Source organism: Dipodomys ordii, unplaced genomic scaffold (genome assembly GCF_000151885.1).
Source record: "Dipodomys ordii isolate 6190 unplaced genomic scaffold, Dord_2.0 Scaffold2, whole genome shotgun sequence".
NCBI lineage: Eukaryota > Metazoa > Chordata > Mammalia > Rodentia > Heteromyidae > Dipodomys > Dipodomys ordii.
The window spans coordinates 24,313,948-24,335,728 of record NW_012267218.1 but is presented as its reverse complement, the minus strand read 5'-3'; the positions used below and the strand labels follow the sequence as shown (position 1 = coordinate 24,335,728).

The following is a 21,781-nucleotide window of genomic DNA, read 5'->3' as shown; positions in this document are numbered from 1 at the left end:
CTGTGGCTCAAGTGGTAGAGTGCTAGCCTTGAGCTGAAGAGCTGAGGGACAGCGCCCAGGCCCAGAGTTCAGGCCCCACGACTGGACCCCCAAAAAAAAAAAAGGATATAGTATGGTTTTTTTGTTTTTATTTTTTCCCCCTAGTATTAGAGTTTGAACTTGGCCTTGTGGATGCTAGACTAGCACTGTATTACTCAAGCCTCACCATACCTCCATTTCTCTCTCTTTCTTTATATGTATATATTAGAATTTGAATTCAGAGTCTTGTACTTGCTAAGCAGGCTGCCTACTGCTGAGCCATGCCCCTAGCCCATTTTTTGTACTGGTTATTTTCAGACAGGATCTCAGTTTTTGTCTGGAACCTACATCTGGACCATGAACCTCCTCTATTTTATGCTTCCTACAATAGCTGGCGTGACTGGAATGTACCACCATCTTTTTCTGTTTAGGTGGAGTCTTGCAAAGTATTTTGTGTGAGAAGAAACTAGAACCTTGATCCTCCCAATCTCAGCTTTCCTGGTAGCTAGGATTATGGTGTTAGCCACTTCACCCCACCCCTCTAGCTCTTTTTCCTTTAGGTCATATTCTGAGGTTCCCAGGGCTAACCTAAGACTAGCTCCCCCTCCTGTACTTGGGGCAACCTCACTGATAGAAGTCTTACTAATTTTTTGTTTGGGCTAGCTTGGAGATATGACCCTCCTGGTCTCTACTTCCTGAGTAGCTGGAATTAACAGGTGTGAGGTACAGTGCCTGACCTCACTTAATTTTCTTACTAGCTTTATGTCCTGCTGCTATCCTAGTTCTATAAGTAGAGCAAGGGCAAAGGCAAAGGCAATGGTTATATAGTTGGTGTAGGTCAGAAACCAGTGGGTCAGTATGGGGACTTGAGCCCAGAGTCTGGTCTGGATGGACACACATTCATTTCTTAGAATTCTTCTCGAATTCATTTTGTTTTGTTTTGTTTTTGTCGGTTGTGGGGCTTGAACTCTGGGCCTGAACACTGTCCCTTATCTCTTCAGCTCAAAGCTAGCACTCTACCACTTGAGCCACAGCGACACTTCCAGTTTTCTGAGTGGTTTATTGGAGATGATTCTCACAGAATTTCCTGCCCGGGCTGGCTTTGAACCATGATCCTCAGATCTCAGCCTTGTGAATAGCTAGGATTACAAGTGTGAGCCACCAGTGCCCAGCTTGAATTCATTTTTCAGTTCTCTGAAATGCGCTTTCTCTTTTTGGGCCTCAGTGGAAACAGCTCATGTGTGTTCCCAGTTTTTCCTTAGTCATATCTGTCCAACTTGGAACTTAATTATGGTGGTGTATTGGTCATCCTCTTCTGATTGACTTGCTTTTCTCCCTCAGGCCTTTGCAGTTTCTCTTAAAGCTCACCAGTCCTCAGGCCCAGACCTTACACTTTTACATCTCATTGCTTCTTAAAAATTATATTTTATCTCATTACTTAAGACTGTATCCTAAAATGCCACTTTTAATTCAGTATTTTAGCCCAGAATCTGCTTTATAGGCTTATTGTTGTTGTTGTTTCTTGGTATATATGAGTTCTTCTCAGATATCTTCTAGCACAGAAATATAATTGCATTTTCTACCATCCTATTATCCTGTGGTCTGCTGTGCTAAGGCCTTGTAGCTTTTAATTTGGCAATAATTATCATGGGTTATCTTCTATAATACCCATAGCTAGTTAATCTGCAATTTTTGCTTATTCCTCCTGTTCAGTTCAGAGCCTGTTCTTTCTACATGATTTCCACAGCTTGATTCTTAGCTCACTGCCTCAGCTTTGCCTTTTCCCTTTCAAACGCCACAAAAACAAACTCAGGGGTCTTACTCTTTAATTGATGAGTAGGATATAGTCATTGTTAAACTGTACTCTCACAATGCAACTGTATTCTCACATGCAGTCACTGTTAATGGCTTATTAATAGCACTTCTTATTTGCCTTTTATTTGTATCTAGTAAACCTTTCAAGACCAAAAGTAGAAGTATATTAAACTATGGTTTTCTATAGATAGGTACCTCCTGTCTATCTCTATTATTTTGACTTTTCTTTCCACCTCAGGTGATTTTGATACTGTTCCTTCTAATTTATTAGTTTTTTTCTGGTTGTGGAGCCTGGGTGCTGCCCCTAAACTTTTGCACTCAAGGCTAGCACTCTACTTTGAGCCACAGTGCCACTTCCTGTTTTCTGGTGGTTAATTGGAGTCTTATGGACTTTCCTGCCCAGGCTGACTTTGAACTGTGATACTCAGATCTCAGCCTCCTGAGTAGCTAGGATTATAAGTGTGTGTTTTGTGTGTATTCATTTCCTATTCTTTCTCACTGTTGTTTCTTTCACACTTTTTCCTTGTCATTTACATACCATTTCTGAGCCTATCCAGGGAGTTTTGCGGTTTCTCTCTCTTTTTTTTTTTTTAAATAGAGTCTATGTAGTCAAGACTGGCCTCAGGCTTATGATCCTCCTGCTGACCCCCACATGCTAGGATTACAAGTGTACGCTACCACACCTACACACCTACCTGTTACTATATATATATATTTTTTTTTTGTCGGTTGTGGGGCTTGAACTCTAGGCCTGGGTGCTGTCCCTCAGCTCTTCCGCTCAAGGATAGTGCTTTACCACTTGAGCCAGAGTGCCACTTCCAGTTTTCTGGTGTTGAATTGGAAATAAGTCTCACAGGCTTTCCTTCCTAGGCTGGCTTTGAACCATGATCCTCAGATCTCAGCCTCCTGAGTAGCTAGGATTACAGGCGTGAGCCACCAGGCCCAGCTTCTTAAGGTATTTTTATAATCCAATATCCACTTTAAGGATTTGATCTGGGTGTGGTGGCCCAAGTTTATAATCCTAGCTACTTGCAAGATGGAGATTGGTGGATCAAAGTTCAAGGCCAGTTCAGGCATAAACGTTTATGGCTGGAAACAGTGGTTACATGCCTGTCATCCTAGCAACAAAGTGAAGCACAAGTAGGAAAATCATAGCTCAGATCAGCCTCAGCACAGAGCAAGACCCAGTCTTAAAAATAACCTTCACAAAACAGGGACTGGTGAAGTGGCTCAAGTGGTATAATTAATCTGTTTAGCAAGCATAGGTCCCTGAGTTCAAACTCCGATACTGACAAAGAAAAGAACAGACTTAGAAGACTGGCAGCAGCTACTCATAGCTACTTAGGAGGATGAGAGCTGAGGATTTAGGTTTGGAGCCAGTCCAGGCAGACAAAACCAAGAGTTTCTTTCCTCTAATTAACCAGGAAAACTGGAAGTAGAGGTGTGTCTCAACTGGTAGAGTGCCAGCTGTGAGCAAAAAAGCCAAAGCAAGTGAGAACACAAGGTTCTCAGTTTAAACCCCAGTACTGCCACACACACAAAAAAAAAGAATGAAAAGATGTAGAACATCAAATGTCTGTGTCACCTTGGCATTCCTGTTTTTTTCCCACTCAAATTGAATTTTTTTTCCCTTGATACTGTATGCCAAGTAATTTATATTGTATATTGGTATTTTAATATTACGTTGCAGCTCTGTTAGTTTAAACCACAAGGAAAACATTATTTTTTGTTTTGTTGGCAGTTGATGTGGTTGAGTTAGGCCACAAGTTTCACTCAGTGCTCTTTATTGTAGTTACAATGCCAGTTCAGTTTTCTAAATCTTTGCATTGTTTCTCTAGCCTACATCTGTGCTGCCCAGTCACCAGTGTAGGATGTAGGTGATGATCTACTTGAAATTTCATTACCATAGTCTGACTGATCTGAGAGGCATATTTATATCTTTGCATGCACACCTTCAGATGGACCCACAGGCTCATGAACAACTTTAAAAGGTTGTTGTTCTCTCTCAAAGCTAGTGGGCACAGCTCTGCTTCCAGCTTTATTGGTAGTTTAGTGGAGATAAGATTTTCACAGACTGTCCTGCCCAGGCTGGAACCATGATCCTTAGATCTCAGGCTCTTGAATAAATAATTAGGATTACAGTTAGCCACTGGCACTTGGCTCTACAGGCTTCTTTATTCCATTCCTCCATGCAGAAAGCTGGGCTTTTCCTAGTGGGAGGTCCGAGAGTGAAATAAATCAAGGGCCATATGTGCCACTCTGGGGGGGGGGGGGGGGAGGGCTGTGCTCCTCTGACCATAGAGGAAAGTTCCTCTTTCCCTGAATGTTAGTCTCCTGCTCAGCTTCATTGCTGCCATCCAGAATTGTTTGGGTCTGGGCTTGGGCCCAGGAGAACAGTATTTGTGGGGCCAGTCTGTCCACAGCTCTGTTGGTATTAGGAAACCCATTTCTGCCTCTGAGACCAGAACCAGACTTCTAGAGAGTCTTTGTCTTGCTAATGCCCTCTCTGGTGGAGAAGGGTGGAATGGAGGGAGCTGTGTGGTGAACTCATTTTCATGTGGTAGCACTTGCAGCTTCCCAGCCCTCCTGCCTTTCTTCTTTTCAGTTTTCAGCCAGCTGCAGCATGCCTTCATGTCTATGCCTCCAGCCTGGTTTTGTAACTACATTCGGTAGACAGACAGTGAAATGTGCCTACTCCATCATATCTAGAACCTATCTTAATATATTTTGGATCTATCCCTATGTACCTTTTAGTTAGGGCAAATTTGAGATAGTCTAAAATGTATCCAGCCAGACTTCCATACCTGTTCATTTGATTGTTTTGTATTTTAATGTTCAAGTCTTAGCAAGCATAACTAGTTGTATAGAAAAAAGTTGTTGACATTGACTTGCAGTATAAAGTACCAGCAGCTTTTGAGCCAGAGATTAAGAAGCTTGCCAGGACCTGCTTGGTAATAAACCCTGAGGATTTCTCATAGCAGTGTTTGATTGTGCAGTGTCTACAAGGAGCACAAGAAGCTTAAAACAACAAACCATACACAGGTAGAAACTAAAAAGTTCCTTAATTATTTCACATCATTTATTACAGATAGAACTAGAACTTATTAACTTCATCTGATTTCTGGCCTGGATAAGTTCAGGGATAGAGAAGTTCTTATTGTTGGGTACTGAAACAGGGCTCTCTGTTTCACAACTTTAGCACAGGGAAGCTAACTAGGGATTTGCTAGATAAGAAGAGTCTGTTTATCACCATATTTCCTAGAAAAGGTAGGGTATTACTTAATCATCATAACTGGAAAACACATTCTTATTTATTGCAGAAATGCTATAAATTCCTTTATTGCTCTTTTTTTTTTTTTTTTTTGCCAGTCCTGGGGCTTGAACTCCTCAGAGCCTGAGCACTGTCTCTGAACTTCTTTTGCTCTCAAGGCTAGCACTCTACCACTTGAGCAACAGTATCACTTCTGGCCTTTTATGAATATGTGGTACTGAGGAATTGAACCCAGGGCTTCATGCATGCTAGGCAAGCACTCTACCACTAAGCCACATTCCCAGCCCCCAAATATTGCTAATTTAAAGATTAAGTGTCACCTCTAAGTTCTCTTAATAATTTTTTTTGGGGGGGTCCAGTCGTGGGGCCTGAATTCTGGGCCTGCGCACTATCCCTCAGCTCTTCAGCTCAAGGCTTGTGCTCTACCACTTGAGCCACAGCGCCACTTCGGCTTTTTTCTTTTTTCTTATATGGTGCTGAGGAATCAAACCCAGGGCCTCACGCATGCAAGACAAGCGCTCTACCACGGAGCCACCTTCCCAGCCCTTTAGTAATTTAAGAATGTATATTTTTATTTTTAAAAAACACATCTAAGCTGGGTGCCCATGGCTCACGCCTGTAATCCTAGCTACTCAGGAGGCTGAGATCTGAGTTCAAGCCCCAGGACCAACCCCCAAAAAAGTATATATAAGCTAGGTGCTGGTGGCGCATCCCTATAAATCCTAAATGCTCTGGAAACTGAGATCTGAGGATCATAGTTCAAAACTGGGCCAGGTAGGAAAGTCCATGAGACTCACCTCCAATTAAGCTTCAAAAAATGGTGGAGCTAACGGCTCAAATGTTAGAGTGTAAGCCCTGAACATAAAAGCTCAGGGATAGTACCCAAGTCAAGAGTTCAAACTCCAGGACTGGCACACGCACACACAAAAGCAAAATATGCCAGGTGCGGGTGGCTCACACCTCTAATCTTAACTACTCAGGAGGTTGAGATTGGTTCAAAGCTAGCCTGGGCAGGGAAGTCCTTGAGACTCTTATCTTGAGTAAACCACCAGAAAACAGGAAATGGCACTTTGGCTCAAAGTGGTAGAGCACTAGCCTTGAGCTGAAGAGCTGAGGGACAGCCCCCAGGCTCAGAATTCAGGCCCCATAACTGACAAGAAAAAAAAAAGCAAAATATGGGTAGGGGGTATAACTCACTAGTAGAGTGCTTTCTTAGCATGCAACAGAACCTGCTTTTAGTCTTTGGCACAGTTCCCCCATCCATGTAAGATTGCTTGTTTGGGGGCTTGAACTCAGGTCCTGGGCACTGTCTCTGAGCTTGTAGACTCAAGGCTAGTGTTCTACTACTTGAGCTCTACTTCAGTTTTTTTGGTAATTAATTGGAGATAAGAGTCTCAGAGATATAACTGCGTTTATTGGCTTCAAACTGTAATCCTCAGATCTCAGCCTCCTGAGTAGATAGGATTATAGGCATGAGTCACTGGCACCTAGCAGTTGCTGTTTTTGAAGTAAGAAATGCCCACTGTTTAAAGAACTATGGGATCTTTGAATGATATTGAAATGCTTTCGTTTCTAGGTCATCCATGCCTGGCTGATTGTTTCATCTCTGTTGTTGCTGTTCTTTTTTTCGTTCATTTACCTGGGGTAAGTAATAAACACTTTTGTTTTTCTTTTCAGACACTACAGGGTAAGAGTCTCACAGACTTTCCTGCCCAAGCTGACTTTGAACTGCAGTCCTCAGATCTCAGCCTCCTGAGTAGCTAGGTTTACAGGTGTGAGCCACCAGTGCCCAGCCAGGTCTCATTACTCAAAGCCATGTACCTCAATGATGAGTCACTCTTATGTTATAATTATTTCCACACATGTGTCATACTTGATATAATAAAAATGAGTCAGTATTATTGATAGAAACATTATTTTCTTGTTCATTGCTTTTAATAAGCAGAAGTACAAGAATTCATAACCACAAATAATTTTAAGCCTGACTATATCATACAAATTAAAATCTGTGAATCAATGTTAAAAAAGGATTTCAAGAATGTACATAAATAGGGCTGGGAATGTGGCTTAGTGGTAGAGTGCTTGCCTTGCATGCATGAAGACTAGGGTTCAAGTCCTTAGTACCACATAAGCAGAAAAACCAGAAGTGGCACTGTGGCTCAACTGGTAGAGTACTATCCTTGAGCAAAATAAGCTCAAGGACAGTGCTCAGGCCCTGAGTTCAAGCCCCAGTACTGGGGATGGAGGGGGGGAAGAATATATAAATATGAATAATTTTTAAGCTTTTCTTTTTTTTGTTTTGGAGGGGGGTTGGTCATGGGGCTTGAACTCTGGGTCTGGGCACTGTCCCTCAGCTCTTCAGCTCAAGGCGAGCGCTCTATCACTTGAGACACACCTCTACTTCCAGCTTTTTCTGCTTATGTGGTGCTGAGGAAAACCCAGGCCTCATGCATGCAAGGCCACTGAGCCACCTTCCCAGCCCCAAATTTTCTTGTTTTAATCAGTTTTCTTTTCCTCTTAAGTGACTCTGGCCACTGGCTCTGGAGCATTTGTTGTCCTAGTAACAACTGGCAGCATGATGTACCTGCATTGCACCTTACAATATTAAGCAAGATTTTTAGGCTAAAGCAGAATAAAATTCAAGAAAAAATTAAATCACATATAAAAGTTTTCCCTGTAAAGGAGGATAAGGCATATGTAAGTTCCAAAAAATTCTAGCTTTAGCCTGGCATTTAGGACAGTAGACACAAGCTAAGCTCTAGTGGCTCATGTCTAAAATGCTACCTACTCAGAAGGCTAAGATTTGAAGATCCAGATTCAAAGCCAGCCCATGCAAACACATACAAGGATCAAAAAGTGCTAGAAGTATGGTGTGGCTCAAGGGTTAAGTGACAGCTGTGAGCAAAAAGGCCTGTGTCTAATAAAAAGTATTGACATAGGTGCTCTGGAAGGATACAGATGAAGAGGATGCAGAGGAATGCATTCCTCTAGAGAAGGAAACAGACAAAGTGGGAAGGGAAACTCACTTTTCATTGTATCTTGTGAATCTAATTCATGTATTAGCTAGCTAAAGATTAGAGTTTAGCCAGGCGCCAGTGGCTCATGCCTGTAATCCTAACTACTCAGGAGGCTGAGATCTGAGGATCAGGGTTTGAAGCCAGCCCAGGCAGGAAACTCCATGAGACTCTTATCTCCAGTTAATCACAGAAAAAGCTGGAAATGGCATTGTGGCTCAAGCAGTGGCAGTGTGGCTCAAGTGGTAGGACGCTAGCCTTGAGTAAAAGGAGCCCAGGGACAGTGCCTAATTCCAGAGTTCAAGCCCCAGGACTGGGGAACCCCCCCCAAAAAAAAAAGGAAGATTGATGTTTCATTTTGTTTTGCTTTGAGTGCTGGGATTTCTAAATGCTTAATACATGTCGCAACATAATTAAATTTGACTAATTAAATTTCACCATTTAATTTGGAATTTCAAAGTGGGGGAAGAATTATCTTCTTGAGTCCTTATAACTCGGTTTGTGTTTAAATATTTTCTTTTTCTTCAACTACCCACAGCATACTCCGTAGTTGTATAATACAGCTTATTAATGTGCACTGGAGAAGTGCTAAACAATTCAGGTTGTGGCACACTTTTCTTTTTTTTTTTCGGTCAGTTGTGGGGCCTGAACTCTGGGCCTGGACGCTGTCCCTCAGCTTTTCAGCTCAAGGCTAGCACCCTACCACTTGAGCCACACTGCCACTTCCAGCTTTTTCTGCTTATGTGGTGCTGAGGAATCGAACCCAGGGCCTCATGCATGCAAGGCAAGCACTCTACCACTAAGCCACCTTCTCAGCCCTGAGGGGCACACTCTTATAATCCCATCTATTTGAGAGGCAGAGATAGGAGGATGGCAAAGTGATACCAGCCCTAGCAAAAGTGCAAGCCTTATCTGAAAAACAAAGAAATGTCTGGCTCATGCATCAAGTGGTAGTACAATTGCCTAGCAAGCATAAGGCAGAATTCAAATGCCAACCAATCATACACGCACGCACACACACCACACACACACATACACACAGAGCTAAGCAATTTGGGTGCTGGAGGCTCAAACCTGTAAGACTAGATACTCAAAAGGTTGAGATCTGAGGACCAAAGTTTGAAACCAGCCTTAGCAGAAAAGTCCATGGCAACTCTTATCTCCATCTAACCAGCAAAAAGCCAGAAGTGGAGGTATGGATCAAATGGCAGAGCATCAGCCGTCAGTGAAAAAGACAACAGGGTCAAGTCCAAGAGTTCAGGCTCTGTTACTGGCACTTAAAAAAAAAAAAAGCCAGGTGCTGGTGACTCATGCCTGTAATCCTAGCTAATCAGGAGGCTGAGATCTGAGGATTGAGGTTTAAAGCCAGCCTGACATGAATGTCCCTGTGAGACTCTTGTCTTCAGTTAACTACTAGAAAACCAGAAGTGGCGCTGTGGCTCAAATGGTAGAGTTCTAGCCTTGAACTGAAGAGTTCAGTGACAGCACCCAGGCACAGAGTTCAAGCCCCACAACAGACAAAGTCCATGAAACCTTATCTCCAATAAACTACTCAGAAGAAGCCAGAAGTGGTGCTGTAGCTCAAGTGGTAAAATGCTAGTCTTGAGCACAAAGAGTCTCAGGGACAATGCCCAGGCCTTGAGTTCAAGTCGCAGGACTGAGGGGAAAATCATGGAATTTCCTGCTCAGAGTAGCTTTGATCCTCAGATCTCAGTCTCCTGAGTAGCTAAGCTTATAGACATGTCACCAGTACCCACCACTTCCCCCTTCTTTTTTTACTTTTCTTTTTTTGTTGTTGTGGAGCTTGAACTCTAGGTATGAGCACTCACTCTGTGCTCTTCAGCTCAAGGCGCGAGCGTTCTACCACTTGAGCCACAGTGCCACTTCTGGTTTTCTAGTGGTTTATTGGAGTTAAGAGTCTCACGGACTTTCCTGCCCAGGCTGGCTTTAAACCACAATCCTCAAATCTCAGCCTTCTGAGTAGCTAGGATTACAGGTATGAGCACCAGCACCCAGCTACCTCCCCCTTATACACTATTTCCCATAAATAGGATTGTGATTTTCAAGCAACATGATTGTGTGTGCATATGTGTGTGTATATAAAAATATTTTTTCTGGGGGCTGGGAATGTTGCCCAGTGGTAGAGTGGTTGCCTAGCATGAAACCCTAGGTTTGATTCCTCAGTACCACATACACAGAAAAGGCTGGAAGTGGCACTGTGGCTCAAGTGGTAGAGTGCTAGCCTTGAACTGAAGAGCTCAGAAACAGCATCCAGGTCCAGAGTTCAAGCTCCATGACTGATAGATAGATAGATAGATAGATAGATAGATAGATAGATAGATAGATAGATAGATAGATAGATAGATAGATAGATAGATAGATTTTTAAATCTGTTGGATGAGAATGATATCACTTTAAGTTTTTGTTCTTATTTTTGTAGTTGTGGCCTATGATACTGGTTTCTTATTTACATGAATGATACAGTTTCATGTTGAAGCTGCACATGGGGGCAAATGGGGCAGTTCATGGAGGGCCTGGGGCTGTGTAAGAGGGTAGAAGCAGAGTTGTAATCACTCACATTCATTTTCCCTTTCCTTCCTTCCTTTCAGGGAAGTGTTTAAGACCTACAATGTGGCAGTGGACTATATCACAGTTGCGCTCCTGATCTGGAATTTTGGTGTGGTGGGAATGATTTCCATTCATTGGAAAGGTCCACTGCGACTACAGCAGGCCTATCTCATCATGATCAGTGCCCTCATGGCCCTGGTGTTCATCAAGTACCTACCTGAGTGGACTGCGTGGCTTATCTTGGCTGTGATCTCAGTATATGGTAAAACCCAACACCCCTGGCCATCACCAAAGTGCCTCCTCCTCACTTCTCCTCACTTAGGGAAGACTTTTGTGTGTTTCTCTCCAGTAGCCTGAACCCTGAGGTTGAGGTCTTTTTTTTTTTTTCTTTTTTTTCTGTCAGTCGTGGGGCTTGAACTCTGGGCTTGGGCACTGTCCCTGCTCTCTTCTGCTTAAGGCGAGGGCTCTACTGCTTGAACCACAGTGCCACTCCTGGTTTTCTAGTGGTTTATTGGAGGTAAGAGTCTCATGGACTTTCCTGCCCAGGCTGGCTTTGAACCTTGATCCTCAGATCTCAGCCTCCTAAGTACCTAGGATTACAGGCGCAAGCTACTGGTGCCTGGCGGTTGAGGTCTTTTAAAATGTTTAATTAATGCTTTGGACTTCTGCCTCAAGATTTAGATTCAGCATCCATCTCTTAGCATTTGTGAGGCCCTGGGTTTGATCCCAAGCACTACCAAAAAATAAATAAATAAAATACACAACAAAAATTCTTTGTCATCAGCTATTTGTGAGTTTTAGGGAAGTAACTCTAGCCTTTTGGCCTTCAATTTCCTCATTTGTAGGGTTTTGTTTTGTTTTTGTTCTTTGATGGTACTGGAGTTTGAACTGAGGGCCTTGAACTTGCTAGACATGGGCTCTACTACTAGACCCATGCTTCTAATCCTTTTTTTGCTTTGTGTATTCTTATTTTTTTTTATACAATCTTGCATTATTGCCTGGGTGGCATCAGACTATAATTCTCTAGCCTGTGTTTCCTGTATAGATGAGATCATCAGCACACTACCACAACAGGCTCATTGGTTAAAATGAAGTTTTAATAACTGTTTGCCCATGCTGGCCTCCAACCACAACCCCTCTGATCTCTACCTCATTAGTAGCTGGAATTATAGAATTGAGATACTGTGTGTTTAGTTTCCACATTTGTAAATAGGTAACAAAGCTATGGAGTTATAAGGATTGATAGAATTGAATATATGTTGAAAAGCACTAGTAGAGTTTGTGACACAAAATATCTGATTCAGTTTTTGTGTGTGTGTGTGCCAATCCTGAGGCTGAACTCAGGGCCTGGACACTTGTCCCTGAGTTTTTTGTTCAAGGTTGGTGCTCTTGTCACTTAAGCTATAGCTCTACTTCAGTCTTTTTGGTAGTTGATTAGAGATAAGAGTCTCATAGAGGGCTGGGAAAGTGGCTCAGTGGTAGAGCACTTGCCTTGCATGCTCAAGGCTCTGGGTTCGATTCCTCAGCACCACATAAGCAAAAAGAAAAAAGCCGGACGTGGCGCTGTGGCTCAAGTGGTAGAGCGCTAGCCTTGAACTGAAGAGCTAAGGGACAGCAAGCACCCAGGCCCAGAGTTCAGGCCCCACGACCGGACCAAAAAAAAAAGAGTCTCATAGACTTTTCTGCCCAGACTGGCTTTGAACTATAGTTCCCAGATCTCAGCCTCCTTAGTAGCTAGGATTATAATAGGAGCCACCAGCCTCCAGCTAATGAATTCATATTGTGTGTGTGTATACGGTGGGGAGGGGGATCAAGCTACTTTATTGAGGCTCAGAGGCTGGGAGGAGTTGAAAATACACCAAAGACAGCAAATTGGTGTCCTCAGCAGGGCAGACCATTGCCTTCCCAGACCCGTAGTCTCAAAAGATTGAATTCATTTCTAAAATCAAGTCAGGTCACCTTTTTATTTTAAAGCAACTTGAGCAGAATTATTCATTTAAAAATTAAACTTGCCAGGACTGGGCGTATGGCACAGGTAGTAACCCTGAGTATACACACACATACACACACACGCACGCACGCGCGCGCGCGCACGCACGCACGCACACACGTTAAACTTGCCAGGACTGGGAGTATGGCACAGGTAGTAACTCTGAGTTCAAACACACACACACACACACACACGTACGTATGTACGTATGTGCCAGGCACTGTGGGAAATACCTATTATTTTAGCATTCTGGAAGCAGAAGCCCAAGAATTAAGGTCTTATTATTCTCAAAAAAAAAAAAGTAAAAGAGTTCTGAGCATCAGGTTTGTATCTGTAAAATGGGCACAATTACTATTTATTCAAAGTGAAATTGGAAGTCCCCAATTAAAAAAGGCTCCCAATTGAAAAAAAAAAGAACTTGAACCTCACATTTTCAAGTAAATTTAGTTTTTTTTGGGGGGGGGTCTGGTAGTGGGGCCTGGGCACTGTCCCTCAGCTCTTCAGCTCAAGGCTAACGCTCTACCACTTGAGCCACAGCACCACTTCCAGCTTTTTTCTTTTTGCTTATGTGGTGCTGAGGAATCAAACCCAGGGCCTTATGCATGCAAGGCAAGCACTCTACCAATGAGCCACCTTCCCAGTCCAGGTTCAAGTTCTTTAGCAACGAGTGTGTAGGTCCTGAAGTCAGAACATATGCCATCCATGAGTAGCCAAGGAGCTATTGCTAGAAGTACATTCATTTTTAGGTCAGTCAGTGGCCTTTACCTCGTAAAGACCATGGTGGCTTACCACTTTTCAGATACTTACTGAAGGGTGTGTGACCCACAGTGGGAGACCTTGCCATCTCCATTTGATTGACAAAAAGCCTAGGGAAATAGAATAGAGTTGGTTCAGTTCAATGACAGTTCTGTGCCAGGCATGGTGGTATATGCCTACAGTCCCATCTGCTCAGCCTAAAGCAGGAAGATCATTTGAGCTATGAGATCAAGGTGAGCCTTCATAACATAACAAGATCCCATCTTAAAAACTTGAGCTGGAGATATAGGCAGAGCTCTTGTATAACATTCATGAGGCCCTGGTTTCATTCCTCAGCAAAACACACACTCACTCAGACTCCCTCTCCCCTTCTCTTGAAGATAGAATGCTTTTGATCCAGACATACACATCTGCACACAGAGCTCTGAAGATGGAAGGCTTGAAACCCAGACTCTTCACTTACTTTCTTCGTGACCTTTGTTTCTTTAAACCTGAAGTATCGGTTGTTGCAAATAGGAAATTATAAAAGTTAGCTATCTTTTGAAATATAAAATCCTGGTCTGGGACTGTGGCTTAGTGGTACAGCACTTGCCTAGCATGCATGAAGCCCTAGGTTCAATTCCTCAGTACCACATACACAGAAAAAGGCAGAAGTGGTGCTGTGGCTCAAGTGGTAGAGTGCTAGTCTTGAGCAAAAGAAGCTCATGGACAGTGCCCAGGCACTGAGTTCAAGCCCCAGGACTAGTAAAAAAAAAAAAAATCCTGTGAAATAAAGTAGTTATTGCTTATTTTTGTTAAGACACTTGCAGTTTACATAGCTAAATTACTCAAATAAGCTCATTGTAGTTTGATATAAAATCTGAATTCCTCCATCAACCCTTCTTAATTTTCATTCACTTTAATTACTCTAAAAATAACTTGAATTTTTTCATTTTAAAATTCTATAAGAGGAAGTGTGTCATAAAAACCAAAATAGTTACAGGATGTGGCAACTTCAAACAAGCTGAAAATCTCATTAGTTCAGATTAAAGCAAATCTCTACCCCTTGTTTTGTTTGGTGGTATTGGGTTTTCAATTCAGGGCCTGACATTTGCCAAGCAGTCATTCTACCACTGAGCCATACTCTCAAGCTCTTCCGTGAATGTGTGTTTGTGCGCGTGAGTGCATGAGCGTGCACGTGTGCTTGCTCACGCCCTTAAGTTTTAAACTTTAAATTCAAGGCCTCAATGCTTTTTTTGCTCTCAGCAGGTATTCTGCCACTTAAGCTATGCCTCCAGTCTGGGTTTTTAATGCTTAATTAAAGATAGAATCTCTCACACTGTGATAGGATTACAGCGTGAACCCCCAGCACCTAGCTTTTAGTTTATTTTCTGATAGGATCTCATGTTTTTGACAGGGCTAACCTTGGGTCACAATCCTACTCCCATTTCCTACATATGTAGCTGAGATTGTAGATGAGTGCCACCACACCCAACCCTCAAATTTCCCTCTTTTCATTCAAACAAATATAAATTGAAGTGGTGGGATTATATGTCTGTGTGTTCTTTTTACTGCTATTATTACACAGAAATGTGACTAGTCGTAGGCATAATTTTTATACTTAAATGCATCTAAATAGGAATCAGTATAAGCTATTGAGTCTTCATATACAAATTTAGCATTATGTGCTTAGAATTTTTTTCTATTTCCATACTTTGAATTTTTGTTAAAGAAGATGTAAGGAGGGGTTGGGAAGTGGTAGAGCGCTTGCCTTGCATGCATGAGGCCCTGGGTTTGATTCCTCAGCACCACATAAGCAAACAGAAAAAAGCCGGAATTGCGCTGTGGCTCAAGTGGTAGAACGCTAGCCTTGAGCTGAAGAGCTGAGGGACAGCACCCAGGCCCAGAGTTCAGGCCCCATGACCGGACCCCCCCACCCCGCCGAAAAAATAAAAGATATAAGGAAAATTGTAATTCATAGAAGGAAATGGTGGTAGAACTAGAAATAACTTAGGCATATTGCTTCTTCTCTGAGTTGCTTTTTTTTTTTTTAAGTCTCTAGCACCACATGTTCCATCTTTGTGAAGTACTTTTATTTGACTGGAAACAAATGCTGACTTTATCATGCTAAAAGTTACTCATTTTGCATTGTTCATTTTGTTTCTTACTTCAAGTGCCCTCGAGATATATACTTTCCTTGTGGCACATGGTAGTCAAGGGCTATACCACTGAATTCCACTTCCTAGACCTATGTTGTTTTGAAAAAGAAGTGATGAGGCAAGCATGGGGTGCGCACATCTATATTCCTAACAGTTCAGGAGGCGAGCAATCCACGGATCATTGTTCAAAACCAACCCAGGTAGAAAATTCTGTGAGAGTGTTTATCTCCAATTAACTATCAAAAAGTCAGAAGTTAAAGTGTGATTCAAGTGGTAGAATATCAGCCTTGAGTGAAAAAGCTAAAGGAGTGCCCAGACCTTGAGTTCAAACCCTAGTACTAGCATAATAAATAAATAAATAATAGATGGAGCTTTTCTGACCATTTTTCAAGGAGTTGAGCATTTGGGTTTAAGCTTCTGTTGTAGCTTTTAGGTAGACTTATTCATCATAGTTACAGCCTCTCTATAATATTTATCTCTGCCTCTTTTCTTCAAACTAAGAAGAATTATTCCTAGAGCCCACTGAAGATGCACTATAGACTTCACAAATAGCAATAAATCAATTTGCAGAAATCTTTTGTATATACAGACCATCAGCACCCTGGTTGGCGTCCAGATGCTGAGTTCAAGCCCCACAGCCAACAGAAGAAAAAAAAAATGCTTAAGGCAGCATTGCAGAAGTCAGTGATTCCTTTTTCTTTTTTCTTTTTGGTCCGGTAGGGGGGCCTGAACTCTGGGCTTGGGCGCTGTCCCTCAGCTCTTCAGCTCAAGGCTAGCACTCTACCACTTGAGCCACAGCGCCACTTCCAGCTTTTTTCTTTTTTTCTTATGTGGTGCTGAGGAATCGAACCCAGGGACTCGAGCATGCAAGGCAGGCGCTCTACCACTGAGCCACCTTCCCAGCCCCAAGTCAGTGATTTCTATAGAGCAGTAAGGGCCTACTGTTCACTTGTGCAGTTCCTTCTGTGTTTCTGCTGCTCATCTGGAATTTTGTTGTTCTCGATAGCTACAATGGTGTGGTTGATGAATATGGCCAAAAGAGACCCAGAAGCCCAAAGAAGGGTGCCCAAAATACTAGTTTTTGGTTTTGGGGGGTATTTTTGGTCAGTCAAGGAGGCTATACTCTGGGCCTGAGCATTGTCCCTTAGCTCTTCAGCTCAAGGCTAGCACTCTACCACTTGGGCCACAGCGCCACTTCTGGCTTTTTTCTGCTTATGTGGTACTGAGGAATCGAACCCAGAGCCTTATGCATGCAAGGCAAGCACTATACCAATGAGCCACCTTCCCAGCCCCTTCAGCCCCTTGTTTGTTTGTTTTTGGGGGGGGTCCGGTCGTGGGGCCTGAACTCTGGGCCTGGGCGCTGTCCCTCAACTCTTCAGCTCAAGGCTAGCGCTCTACCACTTGAGCCACAGCGCCACTTCTGGCTTTTTTCCTTTTGCTTATGTGGTGCTGAGGAATCGAACCCAGGGCCTCATGCATGCAAGGCAAGCGCTCTACCACTGAGCCACCTTCCCAGGACCTTGGTTTGTTTTTTTGTCAGTCATAGAGCTTGAATTCAGGGCCTGAACACTATCCCTGAGCTTTTGTGCTCAAAGCTAGCACTTTGCCACTTTGAGCCACAGTTCTACTTCCAGTTTTTAGGTGGTTAATTGGAAATAAGGGTCTCATGGACTTTCCTGCCCAGGCTGGCTTTCAACCGTGATCCTCAGATATTAGTTTCCTGAGTAGCTAGGATTATAGGCATGAGCCCCCAGGGCCTGGCAATGCTATCTTTTAAATATTGTAAATAGATTTTATTTATTTTTATTTTTTTGGGGTCCGGTCATGGGGCCTGAACTCTGGGCCTGGGCACTGTCCCTCAGCTCTTCAGCTCAACGCTAGAGCTCTACCACTTGAGCCACAGTGCCACTTCCAGCTTTTTCTTTTTGTTTATGTGGTGCTGAGGAATCGAACCCAGGGCCTCAGGCATACAAGGTGAGCACTCTACCACTGAGCCATCTTCCCAGCCCCTAGATGTATGTTTTATTTAGGATTCAAGTTGCTTTTTCTCCAACCAGTTCACCTGCCCATTATTTTGTAATCATTTAACATCTTTTTTTTGTAAAAGCAAAAATCCTGAATCCCTTTCCTTCAGTTAATCCTTCAATAACATTTAGCCAGTATAATACATCTTATCGATATCATTTTTTGTTTTTCTCTTTCTAGATTTGGTGGCTGTTTTGTGCCCAAAAGGTCCACTTCGTATGCTGGTTGAAACAGCTCAGGAGAGAAATGAAACACTCTTTCCAGCTCTCATTTACTCCTGTAAGTATTTCAGAATAGTATTGAATTAGTACATTCAGTTTTTCAGAATTATGTTTTAATCATTTAAAGCCAAAGAGAATCTTGTGTGGTTTTTGTTTTGTTTTGTTTTTTTTTGTGTTTCCATCATGGTGCCTGAGCTCTGGGCCTGGGCGCTGTCCCTCAGCTCTTTAGCTCAAGGCTAGCACTCTACCACTTGTGCCACAGCACCACTTCTGGCTTTTATGCTTATGTGGTGCTGAGGACTGGAACCCAGGGCCTCATGCATGCAAGGCAAACACTCTACCACTGAGCCACCTTCCCAGCCTCCTTGTGTGGTTTTGAATATGTATTTATTTGTGGTTGTTACAAATGCTTAAGGCTGGAAGTGGTGCTATGGCTCAAGTGGTAGAGCACTAGCTTAAGCAAAAGAAGCTTGGAGACAGCACCCAGCCCTTGAGTTCAAACCCCAATACTGGCAAAAAATAAAAGAAAATCAGTCTTGGTAGTGGCACTGTGGCTCAAAGTGCTAGTTTTGAGTGCAAAAGCTCAGTGACAGTGCCCAGGCCCTGAGTTCAAGCCCCACCACCAGCAATAACAACACAAAAAAAAGCTGGGCGTACTGGTGGCTCAGGTCTGTGATTCTAGCTACTCAGGAGGCTGAGATCTGAGGATGATTGCGGTTCAGAGCCAGCCCAGGTAGGAAAATCCATGAGACTATTTTTAACTCCAATTAACCACCGGAAAACGGGGCGTGGCACTGTGGCTCAAAGTGATAAAAGTCCTAGCCTTGAACAAAAAGAGCTCAGGGGCAGTGCCCAGCCCTGAGTTCAAGTACCCCAATAGAAAAATAAATGCTTGCTGGACGCTGGTGGCTCACGCCTGTAATCCTAGCTACTCAGGAGGCTGAGATCTGAGGATCGAGGTTCAAAGCCAACCCAGGCAGGAGAGACTGTGAGACTCCTATCTCCAATAAAACCACCAGAAAACCGGAAGTGGCGCTGTAGCTCAAGTGGTAGAGCGCTTGCCTTGAGCTGAAGAGCTGAGGGACAGCGCCCAGCCCCAGAGTTCAAGCCCCACGATCAACAAAAAAAAAAAAGAAAAAGAAATGCTAAAGGCAGCATTGCAGAGGTTGGTGATTTCTGTAGAGAAGGGCCTTCTGCTGCTCATCTGGAATTTTCTTTCTCAATAGCTACAATGGTGTGGTTGGTGAATATGGCTGAAGGAGACCCAGAAGCCCAAAGGAGGGTGCCCAAAAACTCCAAATACAACACACAAAGTAGGTGCTTTTTATTTGGGAGTTTCTTTCTTTTATAGGATCATTGTCATTTTATAGCCTCTTTCTTTGTTCTTAGATTTTTTTTTTTTTTGAGAATCTCCTAAAAGAGCTGTGATAATCCCCAGTAAACACACAGATAGATATTTAAGGATCCCAGAGACTCCAAACACAACCCATAGTCAGGGCACCCTGGGTTAAGTTTCTGCCATTGGATACATAATACCAGTGTATAAAGGTTCAGTTGAAGATAGGATTTAGCTATGATTTAACAATAAGAAAAATCTAAGCTCTGTCTTATCTCTTATCTAAGCTCTTGTCTATCTTTCCAAATATGGAAAGATGAGACCCTCAGCTGAGTATAGTGTTAAACACAATGCTATAATGCCAGCACTCAAAATACTAAGCAGAATTGTGAATTCAAGGCTAACCTGGCACAATTAAATATATATATATATATAGAGAGAGAGAGAGAGACACATACACACAAACACATACATGCATACATATAGGAGGTGCACATAAATTGACATGTTGAGCTGAAACCCTTTAGTACAACTACTTAAAGGTAGTTAAAAAAGAAAAAAAAAAGTGCCAGTGGCTATATGCTCTTACCTACTCAGGAGGATGAAATCTGGCTTATCTCTAATAAACCAGCAAAACTCTGAAAGAACCATGGTTCATGTGGTTGAGAACCAGTCTTGAGTAAAAAAGCTAAGGAGGAGTAGGAGGCTCTAAGTTCAAACCCCAGTACTAACACAAAGAAAATAAATTTTTAAAAAAAGAGTAGAGTACAGTGGTAGAGCACTTGCCTAGCATTTATGAGGTTCTGGGTTCAATCCCTACCATAGAGAGGAGAGAGAAGAGGGGAAATGGTTAGCTTCATTTATATACATATATATTTCTAATATTTTTAATGTATGAAAGTTTCTCAAGATTTGAACTATTAATATTCAGTCAGATTGAGTTGCTAAAGCCAGTGATGAGTACCACTCAACTACAAGAATTTACAAACCCAAATCAGTTGCCATAAACATAGAAGAAATGTGTTCTTTGGTGTGGGACAAGAAGTCACCCAGAAAGGGAAGGCATTCGTAAGACTGGTTAATCCTGAGACTCACTGCTCCCCATGGTCATAAGGATGCAGTTACAAGCATCACATCCAGAGCAGGTAACATACAGGGGCAGAGGCTATTGGTTTCTTCTTTGGAAAGTAGAAAGAAGGAGAAAAATATTTCAGAGTCCAGCAGACTTTGCTCAATACCTACTGGCTGGTTCCAGGTAGCAGCCCTCATAGGGCTTTCTTTGGGAAAAGGAATGGAGAAACCATCATGTCTGACTTGGCTTGACCAGTGTCATGGGTGAGGGGTGGAAGCCCAAGCAGAGCAGAGCTGTGCTGTCCACTTATACTGGGGAAGTAGCAGCTGGGCAAGCAGTCAGCAGACATGCGATGGCCTTGGTTTGTGGTAAAGGAGCCAGCCACCCTAATCATCATGACCTCTGGTTGTCACTCTCTTCACTTGATTTGCTTAAAGATATAAGGAAATCATTCTAGGTATTAGAGCTATAATTTCCTCTTTTTCTTGAAGGCACCGAAAGGGAGGCACAGGAGACGAGTTCAGAGAACGATGATGGCGGCTTCAGTGAGGAGTGGGAAGCCCAAAGGGATAGTCATCTAGGGCCTCATCGCTCTACCTCCGAGACACGGGCTGCCGTCCAGGAGCTTTCCAGCAGCATCCTCACCAGTGAAGATCCAGAGGAGAGTATGTATATTTTCCTACGTTGCAAGGCCGTGGGTTCTTTTCAGTAGAGGCTTTATTGGGTTCCTTTAGGTTCCTTTAGGTAGTGGCTTTATCAACTCTGCAAGAATAAAATGAATATTACGATAGATAACTAATACAATGTTAAACAACACTATAACTTTTAGTGAGAAATAGTTAAAATTGCCAATAGACCAAGTTCTCCCCTTTAGGTTTTTTATATATATCCCTTACAACTTGATTGCTGGCATTTATTTTATAAAATAGAAGATTTTTTTACATTTTTATGCCAGTAAGATGGAATGCTATACCATTTGTGCATTAAAAACAAAAAAAATTAGCCAGGTGCCAGTGGCTCATGCCTGTAATTCTAGCTACTAAGGCCAAGAACTGAGGATAACAGTTAAAAGCCACCGGGCAGGAACTGTGAGACTCTTATCTCCAATTAACCACCAGAAAATTGGAAATGGAGCTTTGGCTCAAAGTGTAGAGCGCTAGCCTTGAACAAAAAGAGCTCAGGGACAGTACCCAGGCCCCACGTTCAAGCCCAACACCCAACAAAAGAAAAAAAAACAAAGCACATTAATATATTTCTTATTTTTTGTTATATGGATTTATGTCTTAACAGTTTTCAGTGTTATTGCTTTTGTTGGCAAACTTCAGTAACATTAATTTTAGTGAAAAGAGATTGAATATTGGCAGAAATGTAAGCATTTTTCAGTGTCTATGTCATGTAGCCACTTGATAGACCAAATTTAGCTCCTGAGACTTGTTAGACCATTATCAACTAGCAGAGTCTCCTGGGGTCAGTCTCTTCATGTAAAAGGTGTGATTTGTTAAATAAAAGATTATAGTTCATTTTCCAATTAAGCTGTCTTCAGTTTTTTTTTCCATT

The 21,781-nt window shown here is 42.6% G+C and overlaps 1 protein-coding gene across 5 annotated transcripts in view; it reads left to right on the top strand.

Annotated features, from left to right (window-relative positions):
- The window catches only part of Psen1 (presenilin 1), a 55,907-nt gene that overhangs the window by 28,596 nt on the left and 5,530 nt on the right, over window positions 1–21,781 (top strand). For all 5 annotated transcript variants that reach the window (XM_013016900.1, XM_013016907.1, XM_013016878.1 and 2 more), the window contains 5 exons: window positions 6,681–6,748; window positions 10,728–10,948; window positions 17,776–17,874; window positions 19,043–19,129; window positions 20,716–20,889. In XM_013016900.1, coding sequence (XP_012872354.1) covers window positions 6,681–6,748; window positions 10,728–10,948; window positions 17,776–17,874; window positions 19,043–19,129; window positions 20,716–20,889 — 649 coding nt within the window. The remainder of the gene's footprint in view (window positions 1–6,680; window positions 6,749–10,727; window positions 10,949–17,775; window positions 17,875–19,042; window positions 19,130–20,715; window positions 20,890–21,781) is intronic.